Source organism: Ochotona princeps, chromosome 26 (genome assembly GCF_030435755.1).
Source record: "Ochotona princeps isolate mOchPri1 chromosome 26, mOchPri1.hap1, whole genome shotgun sequence".
In the NCBI taxonomy this organism is placed as follows: domain Eukaryota; kingdom Metazoa; phylum Chordata; class Mammalia; order Lagomorpha; family Ochotonidae; genus Ochotona; species Ochotona princeps.
The window spans coordinates 2,494,146-2,522,142 of NC_080857.1; the positions used below are offsets into that span (position 1 = coordinate 2,494,146).

General features: G+C 51.3%; 1 protein-coding gene across 2 annotated transcripts; it reads left to right on the forward strand.

The window, feature by feature from the left end:
- The first annotated feature begins 11 nt into the window (after positions 1 to 11).
- WARS1 (tryptophanyl-tRNA synthetase 1) lies at positions 12 to 27,873 on the forward strand. 2 transcript variants are annotated; one of them, XM_058655355.1, is made up of 11 exons: positions 12 to 133; positions 5,696 to 5,862; positions 11,478 to 11,691; positions 13,543 to 13,651; positions 17,236 to 17,355; positions 17,947 to 18,129; positions 19,340 to 19,440; positions 21,865 to 21,977; positions 22,160 to 22,333; positions 25,031 to 25,171; positions 26,799 to 27,403. In XM_058655355.1, exons 2-11 carry the CDS (start codon positions 5,752 to 5,754, stop codon positions 26,958 to 26,960), a joined length of 1,428 nt encoding a protein of 475 aa, XP_058511338.1. In that variant the 5' UTR covers positions 12 to 133; positions 5,696 to 5,751; the 3' UTR covers positions 26,961 to 27,403. The 2 variants fall into 2 exon arrangements, with proteins under 2 accessions (XP_058511338.1, XP_058511339.1); XM_058655356.1 differs by lacking the exon at positions 12 to 133 and adding an exon at positions 27,625 to 27,873 and having other exon boundaries at positions 26,799 to 26,972.
- Positions 27,874 to 27,997: the final 124 nt, after the last annotated feature.

Sequence of the window (27,997 nt, forward strand, 5' to 3'; positions counted from 1 at the left end):
CCAACCCTCTGCGCCCACAGCCAATAAGAGCGCAGCCGGGCCGGAAGTTTTCCGGCCGGACGGCGTTTCCACGGACGCCTAACAGGCCGTCCCGTGGTGGAGCCGGTGGTGCTGACGGGACCTTCGGAGTCTGGTAAGTGCTGGGGTCTTCGAGGGGAGAGTGAGGGGCAGGGGCTGCCCACCGGGGCCGGTGAGCGCCGGCTCGCTGCCCGCCGAGGGGCACAGCCCACGAGGGGCGCCTGCCCAGGGCTGTGCTCTCGGCCGTGGTGCCCTGCGAGGCGCGCAGTGACCCTTGGGGACAGACCACACACGTGTGTGTGTGTGTGTGTGTGACCCCAGGACTCGCGGTCTTGCCCCTGCGCCGCCCCGCCTCCCTGAACTGCGCCCGGGAGGAGAGGGTGAGGCCGGGGGTTACCCAGCCGGCTGGCTGATGCAATGACCAGCGCCTTGACTCTGCAGCGGGTGTTGGGCGCGGAGCAACCCGCCCACTGGGCAGCGCTGGTCGCAGGCCAGATAGTTTCTGGGAATCCGCATCGGTTGTAAGAAACTGAGTTGTCCCAAGGGTGGGGTGAACAGGAAGGAAAGCAGCCTTTTCTGAAAAAGGAAACTGAAACGAATGGGGAGTTAAGGGATAAAGCCAGCTGGAACCCTGCGGGGCACCTTCAGCTGCCCCACGCCACCAGCGGTCCCTCTGCAACAGCGGCTGCCACGGCTGGTATGTACTGTCATCCTGGCCTGGCGCACTGCTGGGCGTACTCCTTCATTGGCCCTCTCCTGGGGTGCCGGGGACCATCTCTGCCTGAGTTAGGATGCTGTGCCTTTAACTTCTTACCATGGGCCCGGGTGATGGATGCATGGGTGTTGGGTGAGCAGCTGAGGCTGGTACCACCTCATGCCAGCTTCGTGTTTTTCACTGGTGCTGCGTCCTTCAGTAGTCAACAGCCAGCCTTTACGTGGGTTTGTGTGCGGACAAAAGCAACTTCCTGCCCTTTTAGGGAGATGCGCATTTGACCAGTTCGCTGGCACAGTAGCCTTTCCTCTTAGTGTTGAACAATAGGAAATAACCTGCTCCAGAAGTTTGGGGAGCAAAGAACTCTTTGCTCATTTTTTTCCTAAGATTTATTTTTATTGGAAAGTCAGATATACAGAGAGGAAGATCTTCTGTCTGTTGATTTAATCCCCAAGCGGCCACAACAGCTGGACGGAGCTGTGCCGATGCAAAGACAGGAACCTGGAGGCTCTTCCAAGTCTCCCATGCAGGTGCAGGGTCCCAAGGCTTTGGTCTGTCCTTGACTGATTTCCTAGGTCACTAGCAGGGAGCTGGATGGGAAGTGGGGCTGCTGGGTACGAACCAGCACCCGTATGCGATCCCGGCATGTGCAAGGCAAGGACCCCAGCCATTAGGCTACTGTGCCAGGCCCTAGAACTCTTTGGTCTTAAGAATTCGTTCTCATATTCTCTGAGATGTTGCCAGTCCAAAGCCACTGTCGCTACACTAGGGGCAGAAGTGGTGGCCCACCTGCTGGCAGTGTGCCAGGCATCAGGAATTCTCCTGGACCACCTGCTCTCCTGGCTGCATCAGACAGGTTGTGCCTGCATCCTGGTTTGTTGGGCTCTTCAGTAGTTCCTTAATTCATTCCTTATTCCAGGTTTGTTTTGTTGTTTGTTTTCCGAAGCCGGGAACCTGGAACCTCTGCTTTCCCAGGCCACAAGCAGGGAGTTAGATGGGAAGTGGAGCTGCCGGGACTAGAGCCCATATGGGATCCCGGTACATTCAAGGCGACTTTAGCCGCTAGGCTATGCCTCCCCGTCCCCAAGGTTTTTAAGATAAAGAGCTAATGGGGGCAAGTGTAAGGCACTCCCGGTAAAGGTGCAGCTGAGGTGCTTGATCGAAGGGTCTTGGCATTGCACCTGAACTGCTGCCAGGCTCTGGACACCAGCTTCCCTAAGCCCACACCTCTTCAGATGCAGAACATGTACAAAGACCATATTGGGGCCAAGGAGTCATTTTCATTACTTTGTTGTTTGATCTGGGCAGAGTCAGAAATGTGCAGTGACTAATGTGCAAGCTTATTGCAGTCAGGGGTGGGAGAGTGGGAGAAAGGGCAGGTGGAGCCTGGGTCATTCTGTCCAGCTCCACGCAAGGCCGCTTCCGCCTTCGCTCTGTGTTCTGGGCACCTTGTTGTCTGCATCCTTTATCAGCAGGTTCCCCTCTGGGAATTGTGGTGATTCTCATGTCAGGCACTGGCTGTCCGGACCTGACTGCCACCGTCTCACTGACTTTTACAAAGATCGGTTTGTTGAAAGTGACACACTTTGGGAACAAATTTCACAGATGGATAAATAAAACAGTACATCTCACACTGGAATTCTTGGCTCCTAGAGTTAAGTTATTTCTGGGATAATGGTTAAGCGTATAGACTCTAGGATCAGGCTGCTTCCTTTTAAATCCTACCTATGCTGGGTCCTTGCTGTTATTTGGGCAAGTTATGCCTCACCTAAGGAATGGCTTGCTGCCAGGCTCCAGGGAGCTGATGCTTCCTGCTGCTCCTGTAGATGGGGAATCTAGGGAAATGCCTGACCGCCCCCAGGGGGCTGATGGTGACCCTGACTCCACCAGGCCTGACCTACTGCCAAGTTAGTATGACTGCAAGGGCAGGCTGTATCTCCACCCAGCTCTCACTTTGAGAGAAGAGCAGCTGGTCAGCAGTGGAAGCCATTGGCTTAGTGCTGGTCCTGCCTGTGAATACTGGGGAATTTGTCCCAGGGCTTTTAAGATAAAGTTAATGAGGGGAAGGTGCAGGAGTGTGGACACAATATTGGACTGTGTGGCGTGGCCTGATGGGTGGAGCCAAAGATCCTAGTGGCTAGGATGAAGTTTCAGTCCAGTTTCCTGCTAGTGTACCTGGACTCAAGAACTTGGATCCCAGAGAAAATTCTGGGTCCTGGCTGCAGTGTGTCCCAGCCCTAATCTTCTACTCTCATTCTGTCTTTCATGTGAAAAATTAACAATTTTTTTTTAAGATTTATTTTTTGTTTTATTTGAAAGGCAGATTTTACAGACCTTCCATCTGCTGGTTCACTCCCTAGATGGCTACAGCGACCAGAGATGAGCTGTCCCAAGGCCAGGAGGTTCTTCCAGATCTCATGGGCACTTGAGCCATCCTCTTCTGGTTTCTCAGGCTGTAAGCAGGGAACTGAATCAGAAGTGGAGTAGCTGGGATTTGAACTGTCACCGCTATGGGAAGCTGGTGCCATAGGCGGAGACTTAGAATACTATACCATGTCACAATAATTGGGGTGTGGGTCTCAGGACAGGGCGTTTCATGCCCAGATTCCTGACGCCAGCCACCACGTGCACGTGGTAAGCTGTCCCGGGCCTGCCTGAGCTCTGGGGGCTGCTGCCTTCGGGGTGAGTACACGGAGGGGGCAGGTCTCCATGACTGGGCAGGCCCGGGGCCTATCCGCCACCCTCATTGAGTAGGGGATGGGATTGGGGAGGGGCGTGACCTTGGGCCTGGGAGTTTAAACTTCCAGCAGCCTCCTGGCTGCTGGTGGGTCTCAGGACAGGGAGTCTCATGCCCGGATCCCTGACGCCAGCCACCACGTGCACGTGGTGAACTGTCCCCGGCGGCCAGTGCACCATTTGGCACCAGCCTCCACCTGCTGGCTTTCTGGCCGGAACCCCTGGGGTTTTGGTTCTTTGAATCGCTGCTTAGGTAGCTCCAGGTTGAACCCACTGTGCTTCTGGAACATGAATCAATCCTAATGATTCCCAATGACAGTACTCTTCCTTTCAAGAACTTGTAATCACTGAACAGTGCTGACCCCCGAACACCAGTCCATGCAAAAGCTAAGGCTCGGGGCATGTCCAGCAGGATCATATCCTATTACCTGACATGTTGATGGATCACGAGACGGGTCACATTAGGCAGGGCCATGACATTAACTAGCACATGAGAGAACCATATCCGGGGGTAGATTCTGTGGGGGATGTGTGGGCCAAACCCACTGTTAGCCCAAGAGTTGGGGTGGTGATGGACTAAGCTAGGTGTGACCAAGGAGCCTGCCATCAATCACAGGTAAAGGAACTCACAACAGTCTGGACTGGTCAAGGCAGCAGCACCTGAATGTGCATCCTGAATAGAGTGTAAGGTGGGCCGGGCTGCAACGTTCACCAGCTCATACAAGGCCAAATGGAAGGCCAGGCTTCACTGGAACCTGGCCTAAAACCCAATGGCATGTATGAGAACTGGGTCTGGGAGTGGATTAAGTGGAGGAACTTGGGAAACTCCCCTGGCGAGTCATAGCTTCCACTGGTGAACATGTGGTCCAGACCTGGAGGTCAGACGAGTTGGGCAAAGCAGCTCCAATGGCTGGCTAATGTGTGAATTGGTAATGGAACAGGATGTACCAGGCAGGACTGAGCAAACCTTATCCCACAAGCGAGACTAGAGACCAAGATGGAGCACAGGTCATGCCGAGCTAGGCTCTTGCACCTGCTGGTCTGCATGAGCCAGGAACGCTAAGCCACAGTGTCTAAAGCAGAGGTCGGGACAGGTGAGGGGCTGGGCCAAGCTGAGTCAGAGCAACCACTGGCATGTGTGTGATCTATGGCTGGGAACAGGCCTAGCTGGGGAGCTAAGGGGACACCCTAGCTGGATTGAGGTTCCCACCAAGGGGCGCGTGGGCTGGAATGGGGGCTGCGTTCTGATCAGGAAACGGTTGTAGTCTCCCTTGGCACAAGAGTGGACTGGGATTGGACGCACCAAGCCGGGCCAGACTCCAACACCGTCTGGTGTCCTGGAGAACCAGGGTAGATGTGGGATGGACTAAGCTAGGTCTCAACCCCTACTAAGCCATATGTGAGCCATATGTGGGTATGGACGAGCTGTGGCTGGGTTGAAACATCCAGCAGCAAGGACCAGTTTGGGTTGAAGGCCAGTCAGGAAAAGCCACTGTTCCTGCTAGGACAGGAGGTGAACTGAGTAGGGCTGGCTTATGGAGCCCCTGGTATGCGCAAAATCTGGCATTGGGAGAGGTTCTGATGGAGCAGCCTGGGCAACTCCTCTGGCAGGACACAGACCCGGCAGGTAAGCGCAAGAAACATGATGGGAAACAGCCCAGAACAGGCCATGGAAAGTTACCCACTGGCATGCATTTGGCAAGGGTTGGGGGCAGACCAGGCTGAATCAGTTCACATCATCCACTGGCGAATCCGAGCACCAGAACAGTGTGGGTCGAGCCAGTTTTGGCCGTGACAAAAACCAATGCACAATATGGAATGCCAGGGTGAGGTTGCCTGTACTGGATGTGAGTGCAGCGCCCAAGCAGCACGCATGGGAACCAGGAAAGGAGGGGGCAGATCTGGTAGGGGGAATATCGGGGGGGTTCCCTTGCTGGACAGCTACTCCCCCTGGAGAGCATGAGCTGGGATGGGGGCAGACCAGACTAAGCAGGACTACAACACCTGTGTGCCTCATGTGGCCTAGATCAGGGAAAAACCAGGCTGGGTTGATTATTCCTACTGGTGCAAACAAAATTAGAGTGGGTGAGATGTTCCTCTTCTTTCCAAGAACCCTGATGTCTGCTTATGTCTCTGTCTAATCTACCTCAGTACCTTTACAGAAAAGAACTGATGTAAGAAAGGGAACACCTGTTGCAATGATTGCTTGATCTCTCCCTTTCCCCACAGACTTGCCTTGACCCTAAACATATCTCCCGGGTCAGTGTGAGGCTCTGTGCTGGAAGATGGCAGACATGCGCAACGGTGAGGCAGGTGCCTCTGCCCTGGAGCTGTTCAACAGCATCACAACGCAAGGGGAACTCGTGAGGTCTCTCAAAGCCCAAAAAGCATCTAAGGTAGGCCATGACGTGGGGTGCTCTGCACATGGCTCTGTGCCACCTGTGTCCCTGGCGCCATTTTACCCCAAAGTGGACCTTTCATTTTGAAGGCCAGCAGCCTTTGAAAGCCGGTGGTTCTCCATGCCTTGCGACGTCCACTGCTCTCTAGAGTGCGTGCAGGCACCACATTCTGTGGTGTGGACCAGTGCTGTGTTGGGCCTGTGCGCACCCACTTCCCTCCTTTATCCCCCACATCCAGCAGGGCTAATCACTGTTCTCTGTTGCCTACTGGCCTGTCAGACAGACACAGTCTGCACAAGTGCAGGTGCTCTTTACATTTTGTTTTGTTTTGTTTTGTTTTCCCCAATGTTTTCCATCCAAGGTTGGAGAAATTTGAGGAGGCAGACCTGGCAGGTGCACGGGGTGAGCAGCCCAGCCACCTTTCCCGTTTCCTGCCCCGACACCCACTCCCAGTTCTTTTGCTTGGTTCTTTGGATATTAACCTCTGTCTCTGACTATCATGTGTATTATGCAGGAAATTTCAAAAAGTCTGTGAAAAAATTTAATTAACCGATATTGTTATTTTGTTGCAAAATATTTTTATAAGCATAACTTTTTTCATAATGCACATTTTTCTGTGGCCCTTCTGGAAACCACTCATACCACTACTGCCTCTTGATGGTCAGGTCTGGGGCTTTCACTGTTGACCTTGGGATTTGAAACACCTCTGCGTGCCACCGGTCTCCTGGCATATGTGGCAGTAACAGGTCACTATGACTGTTGACATGATTATGACTGTATAAACACTGTACACAGCTGAACCATCAAGTAGATGCAAGTTCTTTTCCTTTCCTGATCAACTTCTGTTTTCTCTGGAGTTAATATTTGTCTCAAGTTCTGTTTGCTTGACTGTTTTATGTACTGATAGCTACTAGGTTTGTGTCACCACATGCAGCAACAAAATGCCCTAGCCACACGCTTCTCAGGACGTATCCTGTTGTTGGCGGACGTGTGGCTGTCTTCACGCTCCCTCCCAGTCGCATGAACCCGCTCCGCATGCACTCACGCCAGCCCAGCTGTCATGTCCGTCTCCTTGGGAGATCTTGGGAGCCTACTTGCCTGCTGGCTGGTGCCTCGCCTCCCACACTGCGCGCAGTGGAGTCGTTCTCTTCCCCTTCAGGGCTGTCCTCCTGTGTCTGTGGGTCCCTGTGCCCCTGATCTTGGGTCATTTTTCCTTCATTTACCCTTGTTTTGGCAGAACAGCTCTCGCATGGCTTCTGAGGATTGCAGTGAAAGTGGAAGAACTCTCAAGATCTTACTTGTCTTAAAGCATGTGCCTTTTGCCTCACACTTGGCTAGTGTGGGTTGCAGGTCTCAAGTGGGCCTCTGAAGCCCCTGCTGCATGGCCTGCAGGCCTGCAGAGTCGCTGTGGAGGCGTCGGGTGTGACTCGTGTTTTCTCTCAGGAAATCGGAAGGATCTGGTCAGCATCCTGGCAGAGCACAGGCTGCCTGCTGCCCTCAGGGTAGCTCTCAAGAAGGCATGGTACTGCACTGACGCCTTTCTACAGGCATTTCTGACCAGAGTGTTCCCCAGAGCTTCCTATTGCTTTAGTTTCCATTTTGTTTTATTCTTTTAGAGATAGTTCCTACATTTCTAGGCTTGCTGCTTTTGTTTGGTTTTATGATTTCTAACTCCCTGGAGCTTGTTTATAGCATGCTGTTCTCATGAGGGGCAGTACCAGCCTGCTCTCTCCAGGTCTGTGCCAGCCTTCTCTCTAGGTCGGTGCCAGTCTGCTCTCTCCATGTTGGTGCCAGCCTACTCTCTCTAGGTTGGTACCAGCCTGCTCTCTCCAGGACGGTACCAGCCTGCTGTCTCCAGCATGCCTAATTGTCCTCCCACCTTACACTCTCAGGCCACGCCCAGCTAATGTTTCCTCACCTGCCATTCGCATCAGGGTGACCATCAGCCACTCTGCTGTCCGCTGGCTCTCCACCACTGCTTTCAGGGACCAGCACTCCCACCATGGGTGCTCTGGGTGGGACGAAGGCCTGGGCTCACCTCTAGGTTCTGCTTTCTGGCTGGCACTAGGCTTTACTAGGCTGTGCCTTCAGGAAGGTCCTGGGGCTGGCCCAGGGCGCTCTTGTCATAGCAAGGCCATTCTCTGCCAGTTTGTCTCCAGCGGTGACACAGCTTGCCCTCATTACCTGTTCTCTTCACCTGACCAGCCCCCATGGCCTGCTTCTTCTGGAACCTGAAGGTGGGCTGCCACGTGTTCACAATATGTTTACTATAACGCCATGTGTTCACTATGTGCCAGTCTTAAGTACATCCAGGGCACTTCCTTGGCAGTGGAAGTTACTTCTTGAAGAGACTTTCCACCAGTGCTCCTATTTCCCTGCCGTGTGTCTACACTACACTCTCTGCCGTAAGTCCCTGAGAGCACAGGTGGCCAGCTGCACAGTGGGAGAGTGTGGCCCTGCTCTCTGCGTCCGTGACGTTGAAGCATTAGTTTTTCTCACATGTTCATTCCTGGTAACCCATCAGTTTTCAGCTTCCATAATTTTGTGGCTGTTGTCCTCTTCCTGTTTCCTTTGTCCTCATGAGTCTCTATCCCCCTTTTTCATTTTTTATTTGAAAGGCCCAGGGCCAGGGAGAAGCACACCGAAGAAGATCTTTGAATCATGTGCTGTTTCTCTGCCTGAATGCCCACACAGCCAGGACGGAGTCAGGCCAAGGAGAGCTCTGGAACTCCACCCGGTTCTCCACGGGAGCCGTCCTTAGCTACTTCCCCCACTGTGCATTAACAGGAAACTGAGTCAGGAATGGAGGCGGGAGTGGATCCCATGCTCTCCAGTGTGGGGTACAGGCACCCAAGTGGCAACTTAACCCATAGCACAGTGCTCTGCTTCCAGTCCACCTCCGGCAGTGATGACCCGAGCGCTTGGTCCCTGACAGCCAGGTTGTTGCAGGCATTTGGGGAGTGAACAGCAGATGGAGGACATGTAGCTGTCTGTCTGATTACCTCCTAAATAAAATGGAAGAGGAAGGGGGAAAATTTGTTGATTTGACAGAATGAGGTGGACTCACCAGTGAGAGATCACCATACTTGGCTAAATTAGTTTAAAGCAAAAGTCTAAAGTAAGTGAAGGACTCAAATGTTGACCAGCCCCTCTGTGAACCCAAATTAGGTGTTTGACAATGGTATTTTTTTTTAAATCACAAAATGTTACATTTGAAAAGCATTTAACAAAATGTTTTTAGTTAGTATTTTTGCTTAACTATAGTCATATTCATTATTTTAGTTAACAATCAGAACATAACTCAATTTAAACTCCAAGTATATTCATTGGCTAATACCAGCACTGGAACATGCAAGGGAATTCAGAGGTTATACAATGAGACTAGAATTAAATAATGAAACATTCAGAAATAAATTTATATTTAGCCCTTAAAATTGTCTATAGTATAAACACTTTAGAAATTTTCTTTTTCTATAAAATACGATTTTTTTTGAAAGGCAGCATGGCACAAAGAGAAACAGATCTTCCATTCGTTATTTGACTCCCCAAATGCCGGGAGCAGCCAGAACTGGGCCAACTTGAAGCTGGGAGCCAGGAGCTCCACCTGCTCTCCCACCTGAGCAGCAGTACCTGAAGTAATTGAGCCTATCATGGATTGCTTCCAGTAGGAAGCTGGATGGGAGGCCAAGGTGGCAGCCGAAGCCAGGCACTTCAGATAGAGGTATTCCAAGCAGTAGCTCACCCTTTTGGCCGTGGTGCCTATCTCTTCTCCTTTACTCAAAGTAAACCTTTTAGATTGGAACATGCCATTTGACTCAGAATGTGGTGGTCATAAGCAGGCAGCTAGTTGAATTTTCACAAAACGACCACACCTGTGTGAGCATCACCCAAGTCAGGACCCAGCCTGGTGGCACCTGGAGTACCCCTCATACACCTGCAGGAGCTTCCTGACTCCTGCCATGCTGGAAAGTTCTGTCTGCAATGCAGCTCTATGGGTTCAGATAGGTGACAACATTTTTGGTCTCTTCAGAACATCAGCTTCCAAATGTTGTTCTGGTGTCCTGCTCCATGTTAGGTTGAGAGCAACAGCAGGCAAGGCTGGCCTGTGTATCCTTGAGCAGGGGCATGGAGTCACAGTTAGACCAGCTCGAGTAGGAACTGTCTGCCAGCACACCTAGTGAGGGAGAGATGCTGACTTAATGCATTCGTACAAGAGGAAGCCTGCAGGCCCGGCGGCGTGGCCTAACAGCTAAAGTCCTCACCTTGAATGCGCTGGGATCCCATATGTGTGCGGGTTCAAATCCCGGCAGCCCCGCTTCCCATCTAGCTCCCTGCTTGTTGCCTGGGAAGGCAGTCAAAGATGACCCAGGGCCTTGGGACCCTGCACCTGCTTGGGAGACCTGGAGAAGGTTCCTGGCTTCTGGTTTGGGATTGGCGCAGCTCCAGCTGTTGCAGTCCCTTGGGGAATGAATCATTGGACAGAGATCCTTCCTGTCTCTTCTCTTTGTATATCTGACTTTGCAATAAAAATAGATAAATAAAATAAAACAAATTTTTTAAAAAAAGGAAGAGTCTTTCCATAATCATTCAGGACCTATTCTCTGTTGCGACAGCCAGGCGCTGTGGAGGTGAGCTGTGTCACACTTGCTGTCTAATAACCTAGCAAGCACCTTAGCTGTTGTGCTGCTTGTGTCTTTGGGGTTGATTCCACAAATCTGACTCATTTGTTTGATGAATTGCAGATAATTCTGTAATCTGTAGCACAAATCACTCAGAATAACAGTTCCCCATGACCTCAGGGCTGAACCTGGAGAAACGTGTCTCTAATGCAGGTGGTGTTGGGGGTCCTCCAGTGGGCCACCCATTTGGTGGTATATTCTGTGTAAACTCGACATGGGTGGAAACGTGTGTATTCCCTCAGCAAGCCAACTGGACTGTCTAGTCTTTGTGATCTAATCCAGCAAGGCCAATTACCGGAGCAGAGCTTTCGGGCATGGCATGACTAATGGTTTAATTAAACCTGCTCAGTGAATACCAGGCTCTTGCAGGTGGCCAGGGCAGGCTCCTGGGAGAGGTCTTTAATAGACTTTCAGAGCACCCAAGGGTGCATTCTACATTTGTTCCTATTTGCACTTGTTTGTGCTTATGTTCATTTTGAAACAACATGAAATACTTCTGATAACTGGATAAAATTCCAAACTTTCCTGGTGAATCTCTACTGAAAACCTAAGGTATTTTCCCCTTGCCTTTATCTGTTTCCATATTACTCTTACCATCTTGGGGGTCATTGGTTGAGTTTTCTACATATCCGTTACCTTGCGTGTTGTCTGGTGTCAGTGGTATTTGAGACGTCCTACACATTAACGGTGTTGTAAGCAGCGTGTCACCATCACGCTAACAGAGCAAGCATTTGGGCCACGACTCGCTGTGCCTCACAGGTAGACCCTGTTACCTCTCTTGAATGGAAAGCAGACAGCAGCAGCGAGGCCTGCCTCATGGGTTTGTCAGGAGGCAGTGAGGTTGTGTGGAAGCGGAAAGATCCCCGCAACCCTCCAGGCACTCGGTAGATGCTGCCTCTCAGGGCTCTCTTTGCTTTTCCTTTATTTCTGCAGGAGGAAGTTGATTCTGCAGTCAAGATGCTCCTCTCATTAAAAATGAGCTACAAGGCAGCCCTAGGAGAGGATTACAAGGCAAACTGCCCCCCGGGGAGCACGGCCCCTGACGGGAGCAGTGAGACCAATGGCACAGGCAGCAACGAGGACTTCGTGGACCCGTGGACAGTGCGGACGAGCAGTGCGAAGGGCGTTGACTATGACAAGCTCATCGGTGCGTCCTCTGCCAGGAGAGGCCGCAGGGAGCTGACTCCTTGGGTGTTTCCAATTTCTGAATTAGTTATTATTAATTAATGATAAATCCAGTGATGTTTCAATACAGAAAAAAAATAGATCCTAAAACCTTTGGTTGTGTATCGTATTACCAAAGTAATATTCTTCAATATAATAATATAAAACTTATTTCAAAATAGTGGTCTGTGGAAATTCTTAGGTTAGTGGATGCTTTCTTCCGTTTTTGAGGAATTAGAAGTTGGAAAAGATCTATTGAAATGGGTATCTTTGCAATATTGTTTTCATTTCATGGTTATAAGCAGATGTCTGGCACTGTGGCCTAACATGTTAAGTTGCCACCTGCAACATGAGCATCCCATACGGACACTGGTTCTGTCCCAGCTGCTCCACCTCCCATCCAGCTCCCTGCTCATGCGCCTAGGAAAGCAACAGGATGGAACACCCAGGTGGGACACCCAGAAGAACCTGCTGCCTCTTGGCTCCTGACTGCAGCCTGGCCCACCCCTAGCCAAAGAGACCATTTAAGGAGTGAACCAACAGATGGAAGAACTCTCTCCTCCCTGTAACTCTTAAAGAAAGAGAGAGAGAGAGAGAAGCATGGCCATTCATTGACATCACACCTCACTGTCAAGGCCTCCTCGAGGCTTGTCCTGCCTGGGCCAGCCACTGCTGTCCGGCTGAGGAGCACGAACTCCGAGCCCACGCACAGTGTTCAGGAAGAAACGAAACTAAAGTGGTATCTTCTCCATTTTTTTGGATTTGTTTATTTGCATATTTGAAAGACAGAGTAACAAAGAGGGAGAGACACGTCTCCCACCTGCTGACTCACTCTCGCAAGCACGGCTGCAGTAGCCAGACTGGGCTGGGCCGGGCCGGAGCCAGTGGTCTCCCCTGTGGGTAGCAGAGTCCCGAATCCCACTACCTTCCCAGCACGTTAGCAGGAAGCTGCGTTAGAAGTAGAGCAGCTGGGCCCGGCGGCATGACCTAGCGGCTAAAGTCCTCGCCTTGAAAGCCCCGAGATCCCATATGGGCGCCGGTTCTAATCCCAGCAGCTCCACTTCCCATCCAGCTCCCTGCTTGTGGCCTGGGAAAGCAGTTGAGGACGGCCCAAAGCTTTGGGACACTGCACCCGTGTGGGAGACCCAGAGGAGGCTCCAGGTTCCCGGCATCGGATCGGCACGCATCGGCCCGTTGCGGCTCACTTGGGGAGTGAATCATCAAACGGAAGATCTTCCTCTCTGTCTCTCCTCCTCTCTGTATATCTGACTTTGTAATAAAATGAATAAATCTTTCAAAAAAAAAAGAAGTAGAGCAGCTGGGACTGCAACCTGGGATGCCAGCAGCATCACCCTCCACACCGTAGCCCCAGACCCAGCCGGAATTGTTTTTGTTGGGGTGAAAGCTGTTTCCCATGGCTCACGTGTAGACTGTCAGGGAGAGAAAACTCACTTCAGGACAGAAAACAGACATTTGTTCTGGGCAACAAAGTTAGAAAACGAATGGCTGTCAATGAGCAGAAATTGTAACTAAATGTGTGTGTGTGAATACGTGATTGCAGAAAGTGCTCACTGCACTGTATTCTGGACACGTTTCCCGTTAGAAGTGAATCTCAGGCCAAATATTTTGTTTAGTAGTTTGTCTCGCTTTGTAGGTCATGATCTGGCTTTCCATTAATACAAAGACCTTGCCCTTGGTGAGTGGAAAGCCCTGGGTTCGACTGTTGAGCATTGTGCCTGAATCATGGTTTTCTCCCCTCATTTCAGTAAAAGCTATCAGCTGAGCCCCCAGCCTTCGGAAAGTCACCTGTTCTTTGTTCTGGTTTTGTTTCCAGTCCAGTTCGGAAGCAGCAAAATTGACAAAGAGCTGATAAACCGCATTGAGAGAGCCGCGGGCCAGAGACCGCACCGCTTCCTGCGCCGAGGGATCTTCTTCTCCCACAGGTCAGGGGTGGGCGCCACGACCCTCCCCACCCCCAGCCCCACCCTCTCCTTGCCCTGTGCCCACTGCTGCAGGGAAGGCACCTTCTGTGCAGAGCCACTGAGCTCACCGTGGAGCACGCCCGCACGGCCTCCCTTGGTCCCCCTCCTCTGCGAGGAGAGTCCTGCCAAATCACATGCTATAAACTTTACAATGTAATGAGAACAAGCGGGATTCATATTCCAGATCTAACATTTCCGTGCAGTAAACAGTAGGCTTTCTGAAACTGGATGTACTAGCCTAGATGTAAATGATTTCAAAAGAGAAAGTAACAGAGGACCGTGACTGGCACACACATACCTCAATGGCGAACGGATTCTGGGCTTTCTGCCTCTCCTACCCCATAGGTGACCCAGGTGAGGCAGGACCATTTGCTAACTCGTGGTCCTGGGATTTAGGATCCAAAGTTGGGTTAAAGTATATAATTCAGTATATTTTAGTGTATTCACAGTTGTACAACTATTATGGCTGTAGAATTCTAGAACATTGTCATCTCTCCACAAAGAAACCTTGGCCCCTAGCAGTGGTTCCCCATGGCCCCTTCCCTTCAGCGGCCAGCCACCACTCCTCTGCCTTCTGTCTCCATGGGTTGAGTTTACCTGTTCTGGAATTAAACTAACTGCAGCTGCTTTTGTTTTTTAAATCTCCCCCCACATCTAAGGGCAAAATCATCTGTCGTGAAGCTTCTGTATAATAACACAGTGGCTGTCCCGCAGCTTCCTGAATACAGTCGTCAAGTGAAGCGCAGTACTCACGTGGCTGTACTTTCACATCACCCCAAGCAGGCCATCGAGAATAGCAGTCCGTCTGTACTTGTTTGTCTTCATTCCCAAGTGATACCCATTGAGTGGATATGGGAGCGGGGGGTTCAGTAGCGCTGCCCTGAGCGTGTGTGCTGTACAGATGTTTGAGTAGTCTGTAGTTTCACTTCATTTTGCTGTATTTCTAGAGGTAGAGTTGATGGTTCATGTGGTAATTCTGTCTTTAATTTTCTGAGGCTCTGAGAGCCATTTTCCACAGTAGCTGTATAATTTTGCTTTCACCCAGTGGTGTACAAGAGTCCTTTGCCCACTGTGTGCCATTTTCTGGGTTGTTTCTGTTTAATGCTGCCATCTCCTTGTGGTTTTAGTTCGTATTTTCTTAATGTCCATGCGAGCATCTTTTTATGTGCTTATTGGCTGTTTTTATACCTTAATGGAATTGGCTAGATTCTTGCCTCTTGTGAATACGTTGTCCTCTGATGGGTTCAAATTGTTCCTTAATAATCCTGGATGCTAGTTGATTGTCAACATATGAAGTCTTTTCTCCCGTTACATAATCTTGGTTGGTAATGTCCCTTTGAAGTTTTCTTTTGATGAAGTCGGTTTGTCTTCTCTTTAGTTGCTTGTGCTGTCAGTGTTACAGTTCAGAAGCCTTTCCCTAATCCAGGGTCACAGTGGTGCACCCTGTCTTATTCCGAGTTCTTTGGTTTTAGCTCTTCCACCTAGGTGTCCGATCTTGTCTCGAGGTTATTTCTGTATGTGGGTGTAGTAGGGCTCCAACTTTATTCTTCTTTCACTATTGAGCTTTCTTGGCATCCTGTTGAGAGCCAAGTGACTGTAGAGTATCATTCCAGACTCTCAGTCCTGTTCCACTGATTTATATCTTTCTGCCAACCTTGTACAGGCTTATTAATGTAACTTTGTAGTGAGTTTTAAAGTTGCAAAATTTTAACCCTACAGCTTTGTCCTTTTTCAAGATTTTTTTTGGTTATTCTGAATCCTTTGCATTCTCATAGGAATTTTTGGATCAGCTTTTCCCATCCTGTAAAAAGACAACTGGGATTTTCATGGGGATTGTACCAACCTGTAGCCTAGTTTGAAAGCTGTTGCCATCTTTAAGTGTTCAGTCTCCTGACCCACGGGTGTGGAATATCTTCATGCTTACTTGGTCTTGAATTTCTTTTCATGTCTTTTGTGGTTTCCAGTGTACTTGTCTCACATATCCTTGCCTTGGATTTATTCCTCAGGATTTCATCTTGTTGACACTGGTTAAGATGGGGCAGTTTCTTAATTTCATTTTCTGCTTGCTCTTTGCCACTGTTTAGAAATGCGGCTGATGTGGGTGTTGCAATGATATCCTGAACCTTGGTTCAGTTGCTTTGTGCTAGTCGTCTTTATTTCTTGTTAATGGTATTTATCCATAAATTCTTCTGCACAGAGCATTATACCACCGAAAAATGAAGACCATTTTACTTCTTCCTTTCCAGTTTGAACTTACTTGTTGCCTAATACTCTAACCTGATCTTTCAGGACAAAATTGAATAGTGTTGACAGTGGGCCTCTGGGGCTTAGCTTTGGTCCTGGGAGGAGAGCTTGGTCTTTCACCATTGAATATGATGTCAGCTGTGGATTTTCAAAATACTGTTCATCTTATTAAAGGAGTTTCTTTCTGTTCTTAGTCTGTTGAAGTGTTTTTTTGTTTGTCGGTTGGTTGGGGTTTTTTGTTTTTGTTTTAGGTCATGAAAGCATATTGGATTTTATCCGGTTTTTTCTGTTTCCTGTTGGCATGATTATGTGCTCTCTCCTGAACTAAATTCACTGGCCGTGTTTGACCTGTGAGCAACTAAGTAGACAGTAAATTCACAGTAAGAACTGAGAGACAAGAGCCGGTGCCATGGTGTAGGAAGCTAAGCTTCCGCCTACTGCGCTAGCATCCATTGTGGGCACCGGTTCATGTCCTGACTGCTCTGCTTTCAATCTAGCTCCCTACTTGTGGCCTGGCCCAATCCTTGGGACCCTGCACCTATGTGGGAGGTAAATTAATCTTTAAAAAAAGAGAGAGAACGCAAGAATACTGTCCTTGGGCTGTCCTAGCCAGGCCTCTATAAGAGGTAGATACCTCTTCCATTTTTTGGTTTTGAACACTTTGCCCAGATTCAAACAACTTTAGCAGTCAGGGGTATTGATTGCCTTTAAATCTTGCTGAACATTTTGTACATCTTGCAACGTTTTTACAACTGCAAATTCTCAAACACCACCTGGGCCAGTGCTGGGAACTATAGAGCTGCGCCCAGGAAACAGCCCTGCCCAGCCAGCAGTGAGAATCCTTGACCTAGGGGGAGGGTGACCCCAAAATGATTCACACAGGACCGAGGGCCCAGTCCAACTTTCCAGCTGGGGACATCCTCTCTGGACTCCCTCGAACCCTGGGATTCTCCTGTGCTGGGGTCTGTCGACTGCCTGGTGGGGTGATGCCGAGAGAGGAGTGGGTGGTGCTGGTCTGAGTCCTGGGGAAGGCTGGTGGCTGCAGTGCAGCAGGGCTGCCTGCTGGTGGCTGGAAGCATCTCCAGGAGTCCAGCAGCCACCCAGCCATGTCTGCCTTGTAAACACTTCCCTGCCTGAGGGTCTTATCCTTGTAAAATTCCCAGGGGGAAACCAGTTCAGCAGCGGGGCCTGTTCTTTTTGTACCTTAAGGATCAAGTGACTGGTTTTTCCTGCTGTGTGTCTCTTTATGTTCTATCTTGTTTCCAGGAAATCATTGTTTCCTTTTCTCCTGTTTCCTACAGAGATATGAACCAGGTTCTTGACGCCTATGAGAACAAGAAGCCCTTCTACCTGTACACAGGCAGGGGTCCCTCTTCAGAAGCCATGCATGTTGGTCACCTCATCCCCTTTATTTTCACCAAGTAAGTGCTGGGCCCTGCGGCTTTGCTCCCCTTGGCAGGACTGACGGGGCAGAGCTGGCTGCCTGTGCTGCTCCGGGGCATCAGGGATACCGCTCTTTTGAGACTTCTCACCTGGCTGGTTCCTAGACTCGCCTCAGGGGATTGTGGGGTGCCAGGAAGTGTGCGGCTCTTCAGCCTGCCAGGCCCCTTTGCGTTCCATCCTGTTGCTGCCCGTGTGGCCAGGACCACCTGTGTCACAAAGCCCGACTTTCCACATCTGCAAGCCGAGAGTGACATCCTTGGCTCTGGGGAAAGCACGTGGGTAACTGCAGACATCACTCGGGACTCCCTGTGCCCTGAGAATTGGCACCATCCCGCTGTGACACCGTTGTCCCATAGAGGCACCAGTACAAGCCCAGCTATTGCTCCCTGCTAAGTCCAGCTCCCTGCTAAGATGCCAGGGAAAGTGCTGAAAGTTGACCCAATACCCACCTCCTAAAATCATCATAGAACTTCAAAATAGACTGTGTTACCCAGCCAGCCCGCTAGCAGGAGCTGAGAGTTTAGATGCCGAGTGGCGTTCTTCCACGAGCTCCTGGCCTGTCCCTGCAGGTGGCTGCAGGATGTGTTTGACGTGCCGTTGGTGGTGCAGATGTCGGATGATGAGAAGTACCTGTGGAAGGACTTGACCGTGGAGCAGGTCTATGGCTACACCCTGGAGAACGTCAAGGACATCATCGCCTGTGGCTTCGATGTCAACAAGACGTTCATCTTCTCTGACCTTGACTACATGGGGTAAGGGAAATGCCTAGCTGGCTCTGAACAGGAAGTCTGCCAGAGCGTGGCTAAGCCAGAGACATCTTAAATAGCTACAAGGCCTGCTTAGTGTTAGGATATGATTTATCATTCTGTTTATCAATAATTTTGCAAGTGGAAAGTTGTATGTATACATAGAACAAATCAAGTTCTATCAGCATCTTTAAGGTGTGACTCTTACCCTTACCATTCATAAACATTGAAAGGATCAAAATATTTCTTAAAGTTCCTGGAGAAAAAATTAAAAGATTAAGCCATTTTGTTGCAAGAAGATTTTTTAATCCATGCATTGTTTTTTCATGATATATGTATTTTTTAAGAACATTTGGAAGGCCCATCATATGCATCGATTTCAACTTTCGTGCCCAGACACAGTGTGGCAGCCTCAGGGAGCGTTCACTCAGCCTGGGAGAGAGAAGGGCTTTGTGTTCCTGTTGTGCTGGAAGGATGGTCAGTCCCATAGGTCTTGAGTTCTTCCTACAGTCTGTAGGCCAAGCTCAGTGTGATGGAACACCAAAAGGGCCTGCTACTACCATCTCCAGAAGGTTGCATCCTCACCTCCTCTCACCCCCCCAGTGGCAGACAAGTTACAACCACAGCAACCCAGTGTGTGGCATAGCTCTTGCCATGCAAGTGAATTCTTGGTGAGCAGGCTTCCCACTGCCACCTGCCAGCTGAAGAGCCTGCCACATGGCACAGCGGACCGGAGGTGAAACATCAGGCCAGCGTGAACTCTGCCGTGGGGCTGTCCCCCAATGGAAAGGAAAGGGTAGCCAGATGCTGAGAGGCCCATCCAGGCTGTCCTGTCCCTGGGCCTGTGAGTATCTGCCCACACTCTCCATCTGGCCACGTGGAGCAAACGGTCCCACAGCACGTCTGTCTCCATAGAAAGGCTCACTGGCATTCCCAGCTTGGGTTCCATGGCACACGGGACCGTGGGCCCCAGCAGAATTTCCCTGGTGATAGCGCCCACATCTCTGGACCCGGATATGTCCTTGCCTCGTTGCATGTCTCATTCGTGTGGGTTCCACATGGGCTTCTGCCTGCACCGGTCAGCTCTGCCTGCTGCGCAGGTGTCCTGGCACCTTGCTGGCCCTGCTGGACCTCCGCACTGGCCAGCCTTGGTGGTTCTGGCTGCTTCAGCCACAGCTGCCCCGCAGTCAGCATTTGCTTCCCGTCCTCTTTGCAGGATGAGTCCGGGCTTCTACAAGAACGTCGTGAAGATTCAGAAGCATGTCACCTTCAACCAAGTGAAAGGCATCTTCGGCTTCAGTGACAGTGACTGCATCGGTAAGGGGACCTCTGGCGGAGTGCCGGGGGCAGCACGCGACCCGGTGGGGCATTCGGCAGTCATCGGTAAGGGGACCTCTGGCGAAGTGCCGGGGACAGCACACGACCCGGTGGGGCATTCGGCAGTCATCGGTAAGGGGACCTCTGGCGGAGTGCCGGGGGCAGCACGCAACCCGGTGGGGCATTCGGCAGTCATCAGCCTACCATTTAGTGTTCCTCCCGTCTCGGAGGACTGGTTGCTGCTCCTGGGTCCCAGCTGATAAGCATAGTTCCACCCACGTGGGAGCCCAGGGTCTGGTCCTGGCCCGGCCCTGGTCTGGCCCAGCGTAGTTCTCGTAGTCCTCTGGGGAATGAGCCAGCAGATGAAACCGCACCTGCTTGCATTCTCCCTTTCTCTCCCTTTTTTCCTTCATTCCTAATCAAATGTAAATAATTTTAAATTTTCTTTTTTTGTTAAATAATACATATTTATTAAAAAATTCAAATACAGAAATAAAAGCACAATATCCCACCCAGTATACAGACAGCCACATAAATCCCCTTCCCTCTAATCCCATTCCCCAGAGGTTATCACTGTGAACAAGTTAAAGTATATCCTTTGAAACATTTTCCTTTGTATATACAGGTATATATAAACACACATAAATGCACTTTTGCCTTTTACAAAAATGAAATCATGTAAATGTGCATATTAATCTTCAATTTCTATCTTCATTCATTCAATATACAGAAAATTCACAACAAATCTGATTATCAGTCCTCTTGGGTTCGTTTTCCATTATATAAAATTCATATTCAAGCATCAATTACAAAACTCTGGATAATATACTTCCTGCCATCTTTGAGTCTCATCTCTAACCACTCCAGTATGAAAAGACTGGAACATAAATTACCTTAAATTCTTCCTGAAATGTTTTGAATATTTCTTTTTCAAAACATCTGTCCAAGCACCGGTGCTGTGTCTGAGCTGTCGGCACACACAGTTCCCGCTGTTCTCAACGATCTCTCGTGTCACAGTCGGGCCTCTGCCATCCACGCAGAAAAGCCCCGGGAAGCTCTGGGGTCTGGCCTCAGCTGCCCAGCCCTAGTCTTTGTGCTATCTGGGGAGTGAACCAGAGAAAGGTCTCTTTCTCTCTCTCTCTCTCTCTCTCTCTCTCTCTCTCTCTCTCTCCCTTTCAAATAAATAAAATAAGCTTTAGAAAACAAATAGGTACTCAGACCTGGGTTTTCTCTGAAAGAACTAATACGTTACACTCAACACTTCACAGGCCGTGTGGCTGTTTCTCCTCAGTCCCTCACACTAGGATTGAGAAGATGGGCACCTGTGGAGTTCTGACAGCTTCCATAAGGACCCCAGTCAGTGTGGGAAGGCCTGTGGTGCACACAGAGGGTACAGGAGGGCAGTTGGACCTGCTGCTCGCTCTAGGGCCCTGGAGATCTTTATCTGGCTGAACTGGAGGGTCTGGTACAGGAGCTTGGTTCAAAGCAATGGCCACATCATGTTTCAGTAGCACCCACTACAAGAGAGCGTCCCCAAGACAGGACTTGGGTGCACAAAGAGCAGCGGGACCGTGCAACCGTCCTTCACTGCTGAGGCAGCGTGTGTCGTCAGCAGTGGCCACAGTGTGCCTGGGCCCGTGCAGACCAGCTAGCAGCAGCTGCACAGGACTGGCTTCATACCCTCTGGCGAGGACCCTAGAGACGGTGCCAACACGCACCTCGACCAAAATGTCCAGCATAAATGACTCAGTTGGAGCCCTCTCAGTGCCCGGAGATCAGGCAGTGGTTAGGTGGGGATCCTTGACAGGTGGGCTGTGTTCAGTCGCAATGTTGGTACATGGCTTAGCGCAAAAGGGGTATACAGTTCATCCCAGCTGTGATGCTGGGGTAAAATACAGAAGAAAAGCAGTGAAAATACAGGAGTTAGGGCCCGGCGGTGTGGCCTAGTGGCTAAAGTCATCGCCTTGAACGCCCCAAGATCCCATATGGGCGCCGGTTCTAATCCCAGCAGCTCCACTTCCCATCCAGCTCCCTGCTTGTGGCCTGGGAAAGCAGTTGAGGACGGCCCAATGCTTTGGGACACTGCACCCGCATGGGAGACCTGGAGGAGGTTCCAGGTTCCCGGCATCGGATCGGCACAGCACCGGCTGTTGCAGCTCACTTGGGGAGTGAATCATCAAACGGAAGATCTTCCTCTCTGTCTCTCCTCCTCTCTGTATATCTGACTGTAATAAAGTGAATAAATCTTTAAAAAAAAAAATCGAAAATACAGGAGTTAGGACTGCAAGGTGTTCTGTTTTTCAGGTTTTCCTTCATGGTTGTTTTGCAGTGGGGAAAAGCCCCCATTTTTGTTCTTTCCTCTAACTGGGTGAAATAAAGCCAGCATTGGTGTCATGTGTACTAACATGTTCCCCTTGCTTCCAGGCAAGATCAGTTTTCCTGCCATCCAGGCCGCTCCCTCCTTCAGCAGCTCGTTCCCTCAAATCTTCCACAACAGGACTGACGTGCAGTGCCTCATCCCGTGTGCCATTGACCAGGTCAGGCAGAGCGGGCTCGCCCGCCCAGTCCCCAGTCCAGCGACTTGCTCCTGTGCCTGCCTGCTTGTGGGAGGGGTGTGGGGAAGGGTCGGGGGAAGAGGGACGATTTCTTTGGCCGATGGGAAGCTCCCCAGCGGATGACCCAGGCTACACACAGCCCCTCTCGCCTGGCCTCCCCACAGGATCCCTACTTCAGGATGACCAGAGACGTGGCCCCCAGGATCGGCTGCCCAAAGCCTGCCCTGCTGCACTCGACTTTCTTCCCCGCCTTGCAGGGCGCACAGACCAAGATGAGCGCCAGTGACCCCAACTCCTCCATTTTCCTCACAGACACAGCCAAGCAGATCAAGACCAAGGTGAGCAGCAGCTGGGCAGGGACAGCCTGCAGGCCAGGGGCACGCATGCTCTCCACTCCCACAGCTGCCTCAGCCGCCAAGGCCAGGAGGAGTCCAGGGTGGCCAGCTGCTTGCTGCACCACTCCAGTGACTGTCCCTGGGGCCTTTCAAGAAGGCAGTGTTCCTAGCCTGCCTTTCTTACCGAGACACTGTGCTGGCAGCGCAGTTATGGCAATGTGATTTAACATTAGTTAACGTGGCTGTTGGTGTATTTCTGAGCCCTGGTCAGGAGCCTGGTTGGCATCCTGGAGCTGGTGGCAGGGCGTGGGGGGTTGAGCCCAGGACGGTGTGGGGCATCACCCACCAGGACAGCAACACTGCTGCAGGCTGTGGGCAGCCATCCTTGGGCCCGGGCCCACAGCACTGAGGATCCTCCTCAGCAGAACAGTCCAGTGTGCAGCAAGTGCTCAGGAATGTCACCAAGTCACCCAGGAGCAGCTAGACTGTGTGTGCGGCCCGCTCTTCAGGGCCTGGTGCTGTTCTGCGCCAACCCGCCTACCCGCGCTGCTCCCGGCTGCTGACACAGTATTTGCTGTTAGTGTGAGCTGGAAGACTGTGGCAGAGTGACTTTGTTGAGGCACTTAACAGCTGGCTGACCCTTGTGGCAGGCAGGTGGGGATGGAAGTCACAGCACCCAGACCCTGCTCGCTCTGTCATTCTGATAAGCAGCCCCCTGAGGCTGAGGTCACCAAGGAGCCCTGAGCCGAGTCTCCTTGCTGGCATGAGCTCAGATAGCAGCAGACACTCCTGTGCGCACAGTCCCAGTGTGGAGGGTGTTTGTATCTGATCTGGAAGTAGCTGAGGATATAGAAACTCTAGATCAGGTCGTGCTGTTTCCAGACCCCACAGGGCATGCCCAGTGACCCCAGCTATCCAGGTCCTTTAGGTGAGAGCATCCAGGCTGACGGTGTCACAGGCGTGACACTGAGTTTCCACGAGGTCCCGTGTGAAAGATGAGCTGAGGAGTACTGCCAGGCTAGAGAACCGGGACAGAAGTGAACAACTGCACCGTGCAGCCCAAGCAGAAGTAGCCCCTCCTGCCTATCCCTGTCACTGTGGAGCCCACAGAATCCATCATGGCGTCCACAGCAGCCCCAGTGGATGTGGAGCCCCCACTTCTGCAAGTGCGCCCATGACGCGGATGTCAGCCTGGCCTCCTGCTCAGGCTCCAGGGTCAGAGGGGCCCAGGCGGCCCTATGGCCTAGCCATCAGCTGCTGTGGGGCAGCCAGAGCGCTCTGGGGCCAAGAGCTCAGTGGTTCGCTGTGGCTTGTCCTTGTGGCCCTGCTTCCTACGTCCCAGGTCCCTCTGTTTACCTGCTCTGTCGCTTCTGGTCCCAAGCCTGTTTACTGTCAGGTTCCTGTACGTTAGGCCTGTAGGTTGGGCCATCTTCACAATTCCTAAACACACACCTCCCACCGTGGGGACAGTTTCTTAATTTTCCTTCAGTTTCTGAAACCTGGCCATGTTTTATTCGCTGGCCTACTCCCCAGGGGGCCACAACAGCCAGAGCTGAGCCAACCCAACACCAGGAGCTTCATGCGGCTCTCCCTCATGGGTGCAGGGTCCCAAGGCACTGGGCCATCCTCCACTGCTTTCCCAGGCCACAGGCAGGGAGCTGGATGGGAAGCGAAGCAGGGCTACCAGGATTAGAACTGGCGCCCATATGGGATCCTGGTGCATTCAAGGCAAGGACTTTAGCTGCTAGGCCACCGCGCTGGGCCCCCTTGCCATGTTTTTTTTTTTTTTTTTTTTTAATTATTTATTACTTTACTTCATTAATTACATTGTATTATGTGACACAGTTACATAGGTACTTGGGTTCTCCCCACCCCTCCCCAAACCCTCCCACCATGGTGGATTCCTCCACCTTGTTGCATAAGCACAGCTCAAGTTCAGTTGAGATTCCCCCATTGCAAGCGTATACCAAACATAGAGTCCAGCATCTTCTTGTCCAGTCAAGTTCAACGGCTTCTTAGGTATACTCTCTCTGGTCTGAAGACAGAGCCAGCAGAGTATCATCCCAGTCAATTGAAAGCTCCAACATACCATCAGCAAAAATTTACATCATTATGGAATTAATTGACATAGTAATGAGTAACCAATATGTTAAAAGTAAATGCGAGTTCCCAGCCACCTTCTGTGACCACCTCTACTACACTTCAATTTTAGTTTATACACAACATATAACATTCATAACATAACATGTTATACATAACATCATATCATCTTAAATTAAGCCCCTTGCCATGTTTTAAGTAAAGTCTGCCCAGGTCTTCTGCTGCCTCTCCATTTCGTGGGGTCCGGTTTCCCCGCAGCCCTCTTGTTCTTGTTTACGTGGGAGGGAGCTGCTCTCCTGTGGCCCAGCAGGCAGTGAGACCTGCCGCAGGAGCAGGCCGTGTCCTGATGCCTGCTCTGGAACTGGCTTACACACCTGCTCCTGCACCTCATCGCCTCACAACACCGGCAGATATTCCCGTGTTTCAGCCCTGGTGGCACTTTGGGTCACCTGTCCTCCTCCTCACACCGCTTCTCTACTGCCTGCACCCAGAATTTGCTAGAAGCAGCTGTGTGCATCCCACCCTTCCCTGACTTCAGACACACCGCTGGGTGGCTGGCAGCAGGACTGACGGCCTCCCTCTGTGCGCTCACTCATGCAGGTCAACAAGCATGCCTTCTCTGGGGGCCGGGACACCATCGAGGAGCACAGGCAGTTTGGGGGCAACTGTGACGTGGACGTCTCTTTCATGTACTTGACCTTCTTCCTGGAGGATGATGACAAGCTGGAGCAGATCCGGAAGGTGAGGTAGCCCCCACCCACGGCCCCCGCTCCCGCTGTCCCTCCTGCGCAACCTCGCTGGGGACCGCAGGCTGCCCTACCAGATAGTTGGAGTTGCCTGTGTCGCCAGGGCCGAGGCCAGCCCCTCGACTGGAGGAGATGCTGGTATCTCAGGAAAGTAAAGTCGCTGAGTTTGGGGCTTGTGGGTGTTTAAAATGTATTGATTTTTATTGGAAAGTCAGATTTACAGAGAAAAGGGAGATGGAGATCTTGTCTGCTGGTTCACTCTGCACAGCAACAAGGAGCCTGGGCGGTCCCTGGTCCCCCCCGTGGGTGGGGAGGCCTGTCTTCTGCTGCTGTCCCAGGCACGTGAGCAAGGAGTTGCTTAAAAAGAGGAGTAGCCAGAATTCAAACCAACACCCGTACAGGATATAGCCCCACAGAAATTGAAGTAGCTGTTTGTGTGGCAACCATACAAACAAGTGTTATCTGTACATTAAAGCACTCCACCCGTGGGATCAGCAGGACTATTATATTGCTATTGACCATGAATTTTTTTTAAAGTATTTATTTTCATTTTATTTGAAGGCTGAGAGAAATATCTCTTCCATCCACTGATTTATTCCACAAAAGCCTACAAAGGCTGGGGTTAGGCCAGGCTTCTGCTTTCTTCTTCTTTTTTTTTTTTTTTTAAAAGATTTTATTGGAAAGGCAGATTTACAGAGAGAAGGAGAAACAGAAACAAAGGTCTTCCGCTGGAACTGAGCCAATCTGAAACCAGGAGCCAGGAGCTTTTTCCAGGTCTCGCATGCAGACGCAGGGTCCCAAGGCTTTGGGATGTCCTCTGTTGTTTTCTCAGGCCAGTCAGGGAGCTGGGTGGGAAGTGGAGCATCTAGGATATGAACTGGCATCTGTATGGGATCCTGGTGCGTGCAAGGCGAGAACTTTAACCACCAGGCTACCGCTCTGGACCCCAGGGTTCCCACTCTCCATCCACTGCCTACTAACACACTTGGGAAGGTAGCAGATGACCCAAACACACAGGACCCTGGCACCCACATGGAGGCCTGAGTGGAGCTACAGGTGAGAGCCCCACCCTGGCTGTTGTGGCCATTTGGGGAGTGAACCAATGGGTGGAAGATTTTTCCTCTGTATTTCCGCTCTCTGTAATTCTGACTTTCAAATAAATAAATCTTTTTTAAAAATTGTTATAAAGTGAGTTATGAGTTACAGTCACCTATTTAAAAATAGTGTGCAGAAAAAAATGTGCCAGTAATGGTGAAAAAAGTCACCAGCTGCAAATGTGGTGATTTCGGCTACATGAAAATACACAGAAGCAGGAAAGTAAGCCATCAGCTTGCGTCCTGGACTGAGCGTGGTTATTGTCCTTGCCTGACCACCACTCTATGGGACTTGGGTATTTCTTTAAGGTTTCTGTTGCTTTACAGTCAGAGGGAGAAGAGGCTGAGAGGTTGGGAGGAGGCAGTGAGCTTGCCAGGAGCTCGTGTGTTTGGTGTGCTCGGAGCAGGCTCCCCGCCTCGGCAGGGCGCTCTGACCATGCTCCCAGGGCCAGGCTTCTAGCCACCCTGTGCGGCTGGCGTGGGCAGAGCTGATGCCAGGCTGCTCCTCACCTGCTGTGGCTCTGGCAGGATTACAGCAGCGGTGCCATGCTGACGGGCGAGCTGAAGAAGGCGCTCATCGAGGTCCTGCAGCCGCTGATCGCCGAGCACCAGGCCCGGCGCAAGGAGGTCACCGACGAGATGGTGAAGGAGTTCATGACGCCACGGAAGCTGTCCTTCCGCCTCCAGTAACACTTACCTTATGTGTGCATAGCAAGTCATGTGACTTGTCCGTAATCCCAGCCCATGGAATCAACACTGCCCGTGGCTGTCCTCTAATTCCTGGGCCTGCTGTCTGAAGCCCCGTGTGCATCAGTCCTGTTCCTTGCTCATCTGTCTCTTGGCCAGAATGCTGCAGATGGTTGGGTCACGTGGCAAGGTACTCCTTTGAGTCTCCCACAAAGCGAGCAGGACGTGGTGCCTCTGCCCGTGAGGCCGCTGGTCCCACAGAGGACCATGTGTTGGCACACAGCTCCAGACGGGCTCCTAAACCCTACCCATTCTGGCTGCTGGCCTGGACCACACAGTGCCCCTGACAGATTGACAGGGGCAGCTTAACAGGCACAAGGTATATTTCAGCCCATGCCAAAGAAAAAGTGGGTGGCCAGAAGCTTTGCTGGACACGTAACTAAGAGTACACCTCTAACAGTGGGCTGTGGGCAGAGTGGGGAGACTTGCTGAGATGGGCCCTGAGGGTGAGACTTTGAGGTTACTCACTAAACACATCATGCATGTTCTCCACTCCAGAAACCTTGTTCTTGTCCCCCGACCTGCTGTCTGTCCCATCGATAATCCCAGCTCCAAGCTGACGACCCCCGTGGCGCCTGCGCCCTGGGCAGGCTTGTTCCCCTTGCAGATGCTTTTGTTTTGACACGTGACCACAGTGGAGCCAGCCAGAGCGGTACCATGGCGTGCCCTGAGCAGGTGGAGCTAGCTAGAGAGGACAATGCAGTGGCAGCCCTGGCGGCCCTCGGTGGTCTCTCTGGGGCAGGCCCCACTGACGTGTACCGCATGGGCCCTGGAAAGCAGAAGCCACATCTCAGGAAGCAGCCCTGATTGAAGGCTGTCCTTCCCAAAGGCAGAGTCCGCCCCGCGGTGCTCTGCCCTCTTGGCACTCGCCTGGGTATAAATAAATGTGTGCTCCTATCCTTCTGTCTGAACATCTGTGGCTGTATTCCATACAGAAGGAGCAGGGAGGGCAGCGGCTTTGCCGGGGCTTTCCCTTCAGC

Coding starts and splice junctions, on each gene's coding strand:
- WARS1 (XM_058655355.1), top strand. CDS start 5,752: ATGGCAGACATGCGCAACGGTGAGGCAGGTGCCTCTGCCCTGGAGCTG. Junction 5,863..11,477: donor AAGCCCAAAAAGCATCTAAG/GTAGGCCATGAC, acceptor TTATTTCTGCAG/GAGGAAGTTGATTCTGCAGT. Junction 11,692..13,542: donor TGACTATGACAAGCTCATCG/GTGCGTCCTCTG, acceptor TTTTGTTTCCAG/TCCAGTTCGGAAGCAGCAAA.